This window comes from Nicotiana tabacum, chromosome 3, assembly GCF_000715075.1.
Source record: "Nicotiana tabacum cultivar K326 chromosome 3, ASM71507v2, whole genome shotgun sequence".
NCBI lineage: Eukaryota > Viridiplantae > Streptophyta > Magnoliopsida > Solanales > Solanaceae > Nicotiana > Nicotiana tabacum.
The window spans coordinates 183,773,601-183,783,252 of NC_134082.1; the positions used below are offsets into that span (position 1 = coordinate 183,773,601).

General features: G+C 37.7%; 1 protein-coding gene across 1 annotated transcript; it reads right to left on the reverse strand.

The window, feature by feature from the left end:
• Positions 1 to 368: 368 nt before the first annotated feature.
• Positions 369 to 3,387, reverse strand: LOC107771623 (transcription initiation factor TFIID subunit 13). Its single transcript, XM_016591048.2, has 6 exons — positions 3,248 to 3,387; positions 2,565 to 2,698; positions 2,445 to 2,482; positions 1,571 to 1,630; positions 1,339 to 1,413; positions 369 to 636 (listed from the first exon to the last, which is right to left on the reverse strand). The coding sequence occupies exons 2-6, from the start codon at positions 2,665 to 2,667 to the stop codon at positions 526 to 528; spliced, it is 387 nt and encodes a 128-aa protein (XP_016446534.1). The 5' UTR covers positions 2,668 to 2,698; positions 3,248 to 3,387; the 3' UTR covers positions 369 to 525.
• Between the last annotated feature and the right edge of the window lie 6,265 nt (positions 3,388 to 9,652).

Below are 9,652 nucleotides of genomic sequence, written 5' to 3' on the forward strand. Positions count from 1 at the left end.
AACGGCAACTTGTGTTAAGTAGATAGATGACACTATCTACGGGGGGAAAAAGTAGATAGATGACATTATCAGCTGCCCTTGGATCGAATTCTTCAAGTACATGGGGGTGGATTCAATGCATCCAAAGAGCACTTAAGAAACTGATTTCATCATTGAGGAGGATCTAATGAAGCAGGCAGGACATTCCAATTAGCTCAGACGCCCAGTGTTTTTTTTCTGATAAAAATCCTTAATAAACTGCACACTGAGCAGAAGCAGGATATCAACTGTACACAGGTGTATGTTGGGAACTGGGGACAGAGAGAAAAAAGCATGTTCAAAGACAGGTTAACTAGAACAAAGACTAGGTAACTCTAAGCACAGATACAAGGTGACACAGTCATCTGATTAGGCTGGAGAAAACTGTGGACAGCAGTTATTTACTCTTCTGTTTTGGCAAATGAGGAGCAGATTGTATACACTGGTCCCTAAGGTGCCACTCAATTTGGCATTCTGAAGTAAGATCATAACTTTATATTCTCCTCATCACTCAAGTGTAGCTAATTTCTCTTCGTCAACCTCAAAAGCCTTCCGAGCTTGTTTCAGCTCCTCATTCATGGACAATAATTCTGTACACCGGTTAAGTTTGGGCAAGTCCTGCACAATAAAACAGTATTCATCCAAAATTCAGAACCTCAGAGCACATAAAGTTGAACTAACATCATATCCAGCTCGCAGAGCCAATGCAATGCAAGCAATAGGCATGACTGATCTTTCATAATGGCCTTCTAGATTCTCTTTTACAGCTACCAACATGTGTTCACTCATATTAGAATTACAGCAAAAGAAAGCAGAAAGCAGGGCAATAGAATGACGAAAGTGGTATTAAACAAAGGAACTAATGTCAAGACAACTCCATTAACTCCCGGTCCAATTCTCCCCAATCCAAAAATTGGAGTAATTGTTGTTTAGATAATCAATATAGTAACTATGAAGATGACTATTCTCAACTTCTTTAGTTGCAACAGAAGCATATGACTAGACCAAAAGAGTTTCAGTTTAATCAGGTATAAACATACATAACATGACCAACGGGACCAATTTTGAATATCAATTCTAGCACGTAAATACATAAGCTAAACTATGATTATCATAAATATGAAACCAATTATTCAGCTTGATAGCAGTACTAACACCTTTGACCAGTGGTTAACTTTTGGATGCGACAAATAAGACCTCAAGACTAGTGATTAAGATTGGGATGCACAACCTTGAAAATATCAACTTCTATTAAAACACAAAAACAAAGAAGAGATAGAGATGCATATAAATAAAAGCTGAATTCATAAAAAAGTCTACCTTTCTGATTAAGAACAGAAAGTCCTCTGTCAAAAGCTTCCCCCTTTTGGTTGCAATATCTTGAGCTTTGTGCACCTATACAAGTTGTGAAGCTTAAAAGATAGGACCAAATGCATGTTTCTTCTAAAAAGAGATAATAGTCAAAAAATGCTGGGCGTAATATACAGTAGGAGAATATGTTGTCAGAAATTCTTGGTAAGAACAGAATTGGGTAGAAATCAGTTCATCTCACCATATCAGTGACATAATCCACAACGATGTCCTCCACAAGTGCCACAGTTTCTGGAAGCGGCTGATAGTACAACAGTAGAAGCTCAGTAAATCAGAGTATAAATAATACCAAATCAGAGAAGATCAGATAACTTTGAGACACAATATTTCGATATACAAGGCAATCAACCAGAAAGGAATGTGCGCAAATCACTTATGGAGCAGGGACAGGAAAATCTGGTAAACAGAAAGGAGTGTGCTACAACGAGATAGATTATCCTTTTTAGCGAGAAAACTAGACGAATATGGTACAAAATTCGACTCCTGGTTCTGTTCTTTCTTAAGTATCAGCACAAGTACCTCTGAAAGTTAGCCCCCAGGGCCTAGCTCAAGTGGCAAAGGGTGGTGGATTTGTGTCTTAGGTCACAAGTTCAAGCCCCCACACCATGCAAAGCAAAGCCCGGTATTTAAGTGGAGAAGGGTAGAGGGGCGGGCCCATTATCCACCGAGTTTCGAAGGCTGCGGTTGGTCCAAAGGATCCAACCCAGACGGATTTCTTGGTCATCAAAAAAAAAAAAAGTACCTCTGAAAGTTATTGCTAGAGTTTAGACAAAAGCTTAGTTATGTTACCAAAAGAAAGATCAAACTGCTTCCTGTAGCCAGCACATGTTGTTGTTAGAACATTATTAAACAAACGCCATACTCAATATGAACCAACAAAATCTGTAATTTTTTCTACTATTAACGCGTGCACAAACAAAGAACTTGGCAATAGCACCATGGCATATTCTACTAAATTCCCGACAAACAAAAGAAATAGTGAATATAAACATCACCAAACATACACAAGGGGAAAACAATAAAAGATGAAACGTAAAAGAGAAAAGGCATCTTACATTACTATCATCTCCAAACCCATACATCATGTGTTGCACTGTGCAATGAAACAGAAGAAACATTAATAAATAGAACTTGGATTCATTGATTTATCCATGCTTATGTGAACAGTCACTTACAGTCTTTCTGAAACATGCCGCGTTTTCTTTTTAATGAACTTTCTGATGGTTGTGATGCTCCTACTCTAGCTTTTGACGATGGCCCTATAGAAGAGTTGTTCATTATCTATTTATTCCAACTTCCACTTTTCAACCTGCAAAAGCATTCAATAAATCCTCATACCGCAAGTACCATCAAACATATCAGATTATCAGTTAGATACACCAAGCAGACACCATTGGGAAATAAAAAGAGTTATAAAACCGAATGCATAAAGAATATCCTCCTATAAAACTTGTAAACGTTAACATCAACTTAACTGGTCATAAATTATGCAAAAATCCATTAGTTTTTCTTATTCTGGACAAAAGGGAGCTCATCGTATAGCCAAACTTATCTAATTGAAGCAGACACAATAGAAACAATACTCGCACGATAAACTTGCCGAAAACATTCTCCTTCTATAACATGATTATCAAATCCAGGAAAAAACAACAAAGAAATTCCTAAAAACGATCGACGCCGGGAATATAAGGGAAAAACAAACGCACATTTCGTATAACATAAGAAAAAAGGCACTGGTACCGCTTGTTTCCACAAATTTAGACGTTATAGTTACAAGCTATTTTTTGGCCAATCAACTGTGTAAATCTAACTTTTTGCCCTATGAAACTGTTAAGGGAGACGAAATTTGAAGAAAAACCTGCAATTGTGTTGATTAGTTGATTCCACTGAAGAAGAAAGTGCGATAGAAGAGCGAATTTCAAATTGAAATCTCCAACAATGATTAGGGCATCAATCGATGGATTTTATGTAGTTTAGTTCGGCAGTCCTTTAAAACGGGTACCGACTTTAACGGGTTTCAAATTAGCTGGGGCGGCCTAATCGGAATTATGTAATGGAGCTGTATAAGTCGCAATTCGAAAACCCGACTTATAAGTCGCATTCACTAATTGCGATTTTTTTGTCAAATCACAAGCTTTATGTTTCTGAGTTTATGTCACGTTCAGCCTTTCCCATATCGAGGAAATTGACTATGTTTTACAGTCCGCGAAACACAGAAGACCGTGGTGTCTCAAGTCACTGGTTCGGGAGAAGGTGTGAGGTATTTAACATAAGACCGTGGTGATTTTAGCACGGTCACTTAACTATTAATAATTGGCCTAATTATCTCATTTATTACATGTTTGAAAATCTTTTATGCATTTTTACTTTCTAACCGCTTTTAAATATTTAACTGCTTTTAATATTTATGAAATTTATTTCAACGAGTCACGATATCGCGCACTCGTTATTTTGTACGGATTGTGATCGTGTCACGTGAAACGCACCCACGACTCAACATGTTTATTATTATTAATTGATTTGAAGTTGTAAGGCCGAGTCGCATAAAATGCACACTCGAATTGGAAATTACGTATTGATGATAGGCTATAATTACGTATTTTAGTCCATTATTACATTCCAATTCACTGCACTTCAGTTGAGTTTGACTTTAATCGCTAGTGTTTTGTACTAATTGTGTGTTTTATGCTTGTAAGAATGATTCCGAACTATGTAGATGTTATGGAATGAATTTAAGTAATTTGGAGCTTTGAAGTCTGACTGAAAGCCCAAGGACTCAAGCCGGGATCGTGTTCGGAGATCAACGGATGATAGTTAAGAACGAACGAAGAATCGAGTAGGCATATTGCACACTATCTAGTAAAATGCACATAACCTTTTGCTCAGAATTCCATTTGATCTCCACAATATATGGTTGGAAAGCTAATTCAAAAGGCTACAACTTTCATGTCGCACACTGGCCGCGGATGTGAGGTAGAAACTGGACAAAATCTGTGGCCAAATCCACGGTTGAATCCGCGGCTACGGTCGTCCTCACCTGGAAAAGTGTCTTGTTTTGCATAGGAGAAGGTATAATTGTTTGGGCCCGACCCTACTTGGTATATATACATGGAAAACGGTATATTGAGTACCTTTGGTATACTTTTGACATAATTTAGACCTAAAGAGGCTAAGGAGACTGGGGATTGGACCTAAGGAGGCAAGAACACACTAGAAGCAAGGCGGAGAATTCTTCTACAAGTTTCTCACTTCCTTCTTCCTGTTTCTATTATTGGTTATGAATTCTAGTATTGTATTTTTGCATACTATTATGAATAGCTAATTTGTTATCTAGGATTTTGATGGAACCTTTTGGAGGATGAATTCTTGTTATGTTTTTATATAATTGAGTCATTGGATTTCTCTACTTGTTCAACTACGTGTTTGTTGTTGTTGATTGAATGGTCATCAATTGACTGTACCTATTTAGTGTGTACTTCTCGAGAGAGAGTATATATTTAGGTTGTTGTTGAACAGCATCACTCCTAACGTATGTGAGAGATCGATACGGAGGGTTTAAAGGTGGGACTAGAGATAACGAAACTTGGTGCGATCGTAGTGAGCGGTGAATTAAGTGCCAGCTAGTGTAGTTTGAGAGAATACATCTAGTAAATTGTGGTAGTTGCTCGAGAGAGAATTATGACACCTGAAGTGCTCACGATCGGTAGAGAATACCTAGGCAAATTTATAAAAGGCACAGCGGGAAGGATTCCAACAATTGGGAAAATCATAACTCTAGACCTCCTTAGTCTTGTCTTCAATCCTTATCCTTGTTAATTGATAGTTGTACTGCTTTCTAGTATTTGTTGGTTAATTAGATAAAAATAAATATTATAATCTTTATAATTAGGAAATTGTTTGGCCTTGTGTCTCTTAGCGATATTAAACAGTTACAGTGAAACCTTAGTTCTCTGTGGGATTCGACTCCGAATTTTTAGACCGGATTATATTTGCAATGACCGCTTATCCTTTTTAGGACTAGAGTTGGGCGTGATCAAATTTTGGCGCCGTTGTCGGAGAACTAATGGTGTAGTTTGTAGCTATATATATTGCTAGGTTTCAAGTTTGAACTTTTATTTTATTTTTTTATATTATTTTTTTGTTATTATAACTGTTGATTTGAGAAACATGACATCTTGGAATTATGGAAATTTAGGTGTAGATAATTCTACTATTAATCGTCATATATATAGTGAAGAAAACCACCCGTATCAAAATTATCAAAATATTACCGAGAGCGAGTTATGTGCACGAACTCAATCTTATTTTTGGAATATGTGTGGTGGTAAAAATGATAACTTCATGGTTGTGCTTATATTTCTTATCTTCCCCCAACCCCTTACAATGATAGTTCTACATTTTCTTGTGAAATTAGTAGGAACAAAGAACCTGGAGATGTAGACCTGAAGGAGATCAATGATATGCTAAAGTGCCTTCTGGAACAAAATAATGAAAAATAATTGCAGATAGAAAGGCAAGAGGCAACTATTCGCAACTTGGAGGCTCAAGTGAGTCAAGTGGTTGAAGCTTTTAATGCTCAACAAGCCAATTTTGGGGATAAGAGCCAAGAAGAGCGTGAATTTGAGGTGCTAATTGAGGAGGTCAGAGTAGAACATCAACAACCTAGCCACCTACAATTTGAGGATATCTATGTTGAAGAAGTGAGACTAGAGTCGGCCAAGGACATTGAGGATATAAATTTTGTTAACTCTAATATCATTGATTTTGAGGAAGTTGAAAGTCCTGAAGTTCATGTGTTTGTGCGCATTGGGCCTCACTCCAAACATTTTTCCACATTATGCTTGGATGCCGATATGAAAATAGAGTCTTCCAAGCCGATTGAGGAGTCAAGGAATGAGGAACAAGGTGTCTAAATTCTGGAATGTTTCTTGCTAGAAAGACATGACTACATACCTCATCTAAAAGCCAAGAAGTGTAGAATAGTATAATGGTTGCTTGGGCCAATTAGATTTGTTCCTCCACCCCTGGAGCATAGCTGAAAACTTGATGCCAAATTGGGACTCAATTCATAAGCTCGAGGTGAAGGTAAAAAGTGATTCGCATCGTGCCGCGACGTTAAATTAAGCGGTTTTTGGGAGGCAACCCGGCTTTATTTCTTTCTTTTATTTTTTTATTTCTTTAATTATATTATGTTTGTAGTGTCGATTTTTAATTTTCCGGGAGCATGGAAAGCAAAGCTATTGGAAGGATGCAATAGCAAACCAAATGGTTGGAACTAAGTGTGAGGTACCCGCACCTGTGATAAGTCTGAGTACCACATGAGCTGCTAGTGCTTCGGCCTTTGGCCTACCAGGGAGTTTCTTTTACCCTCTTATAGTTATGATGTGCATTGGGGACAATGCACAAACTTTAAGTGTGGGGGTGAGGAGATTGTTTGGGTGACTTTCTATGCTACTTTAGATGTGTTAATTTAATTGAATAATATATTTTTTTTAAAAAAAAAATTGAAATTTTTCCGACGATGGTTCTATTAGACAATTTTCTTGAGGGATTTAAGTCTAAAGAAAAAGACAAAAAGATTTTCTTTTGTTAGGTAGTGTAGCAATTACCCCTTGATTTTTCTTTGTGCAACAGTTCTTTTCTAAGGGTTTTGTTTGAACCGGGTGTAGTTAATTTCTTTTTTATTTTTTTTAGAAATAGGAGCCATTGTGCTGTATTTTGAATTGAAGCAACATCTCTTGACTTTGTTATGCCTTGAGAATATTGAGTACTTTGGTTGTGACGCTTAGGCTCAATTTTTTAACTCTTGTATAAGTACCTTAAATCGTATGATCTTAACTTTGCTTAAATGCTTTGACTAAAGTGTCTTGATGAATCCATTCTTGAGTGAGTTATGCTCCATGTGTGTGTGTGAGGTTTGGGTGTTATTCTGTGCATTGCATTTGATGCCTAGAACTAGCCTCGGATGTTTGCAAAGCGAAATAGTAGTTTTGTTCAGTCTTGGAAGTGATATAGGCATTTCTTTATTGAGCCATATATGTATATTTTACCCACCTAATTGTTATGTATCATAGTTAACCCCTTTGAGCTTGTAATCATGTTTCATTGGCAACCACATTACAAGCCTTACCCATTTGTTTGAATTAACCATCTATTTGAACCTTTTAACCTCTCATGAGCACTTGAGTAGTTATAAACTTTGTAAAAGTTAAAGTGTGAGTTGGTTGGTTTGGATTTTGAGTGGAACTAATGAAATAAGGAGAAAGGTGCATTGTTTTAAAAAAAGTAAGAGTCACTTGAATTGAAAAAAAAGGAAAAAATAGTTGTATTGCTGTGACAAAAATATTCCTTGATAAGTGGTGACTCTTGATGTAATTGTGCTTAAAGAAGTATGGGGTAATTTACATTAATGTGAAGGTGGAGTTTGGTTTGACATAAGTATGGGGTTTGAATGTAACGTATATGTATTAAAGTGCTTAGGGAGGTGTAGTCACTCTTATATCTAAATATATCCTACCCGTCCCGCAACCTATTGTTTATCGTAAAAATGGTAATAACAATTAAATTTAATTTTGCGGTTCTAAAAATATGTGATTTATTTTTATGCTAGTTGTTAGGCATTAGATGCTAACTATGAGACTAGAAAATGAGATAAAAACTTGAAAATAGAACGATATACAAACTGAGTGGACGAGAATCGGGGTCTCGAGCTAGACTATACGAGGTCTCGGGGTCGAGCTAAGCGTTGTGTTGTGGATAGCCGATGAAGGACTAACAATTCCAAGAGTTTTAATGATGGCACTTTATGATCAATGATGAGAAGTAAATGAAGTACAATCAATGAAATACAATAAATGTAAGTAATAAATATGAGGAAAGACAATAGAGAATGTTCTTGTATTGAATATCTTGTGTGCAAAAAATAACAAGGGTCCCCTTTATATAGGAGGGGAAGTCCCAGCATGGTACATGTATAATTATTACAAGGAAAATTAGCTGGTACAGCTACTTAAAAGTTTGGTACAGACTTGTACTATTCTTGTAGGTGTTGTCATCTTTGATCACATGCCTCGGGAATTTCCCACTTGTCCATGATAACCGTCAGTCTCTGCTACCCCGAGGTCTGACATGGGGAACCCTCGAGGTCGAACCTCGATCGGTGCCTTGAGCCTTCTGGGCTACGGAATGTCATATCGATTACAAAATTGGAGCATCCGATTTTAGCCGTGTACAGATAGTCCCCACGTTTCTTAGAGTAAAAATGATAATAAACGGCCTTGAACTTTTTCCTCTTCGATACATCCATCATGACGTCAGTTGCATTATTTCAAGCGATTGATGTGCCGAACATAATCGGTGCCTCGAGCCTTCTGGGCTACGGAATGTCATATCGATCACAAAATCGGAGCTTCCAATTTTATCAGTGTACAGATAGTCCCCACGTCTTAGAGTAAAAATGATAAGAAATGGCCTTGAACTTTTGCTTCTTCGATACATCCATCATGACATCAGTTGCATTGTTTCAAACGATTGATGTACCGAACAAGGATGTCTAAAAGTCGCATCTATACAGCTTTCGAAGAGCCTTTGAATTAACTATAGCGGTTGTCAACCGTTTGGCCTGCTCCAACGTACATATTTGGCCTCTATAAATACTTCTTCCTTTGCCCCCTATTTTTCATTGTAAAAATAGTTCTTCTTACTTCTCTCTTGTGCCTTTTCTCTAATTACGATATCCTCCCCCCTCTGAAACCTTTCAATAGGAATGGCGAAGGCTTCCACCTTTATCTCTCAGGAGGATGTGCCTCCCCCTTCTTCACGCTCATCTAAGGATGAGTCAATAGCACCTCCTAATCTTGAGGAATTTATCCAAGGATCCTGCGACATGATCTCCTATTTTAAGGCCGAGAAGCCTTCTTCAAAACCGGGGCGGTGTGAGCTCGTGTCCCGATATATTAGTTTAGTAGCAGACGCTGAGAAGGTGAAGACTGACTACCGTTGGAGGGACACGGTGTTGGTGGAGATTCCTTCTCGGGGAGAGGACATAACAACGTACAAGACCGACTTCCTTAGTGTGTATACATATCCATTTCTCTTGGCCTAATGGAACCATCATCGGCTTCAATAGACCCCGTGATCCTCGACTTTTGTGAACGATATCAAGTGACTCTCGGCCAAATCCATCTGTCGTTCTGGCATATTGTTTATATGACCAGACATTATGCGAACATGATTAAGGGGATGCGTTTCACTCTCGACCACC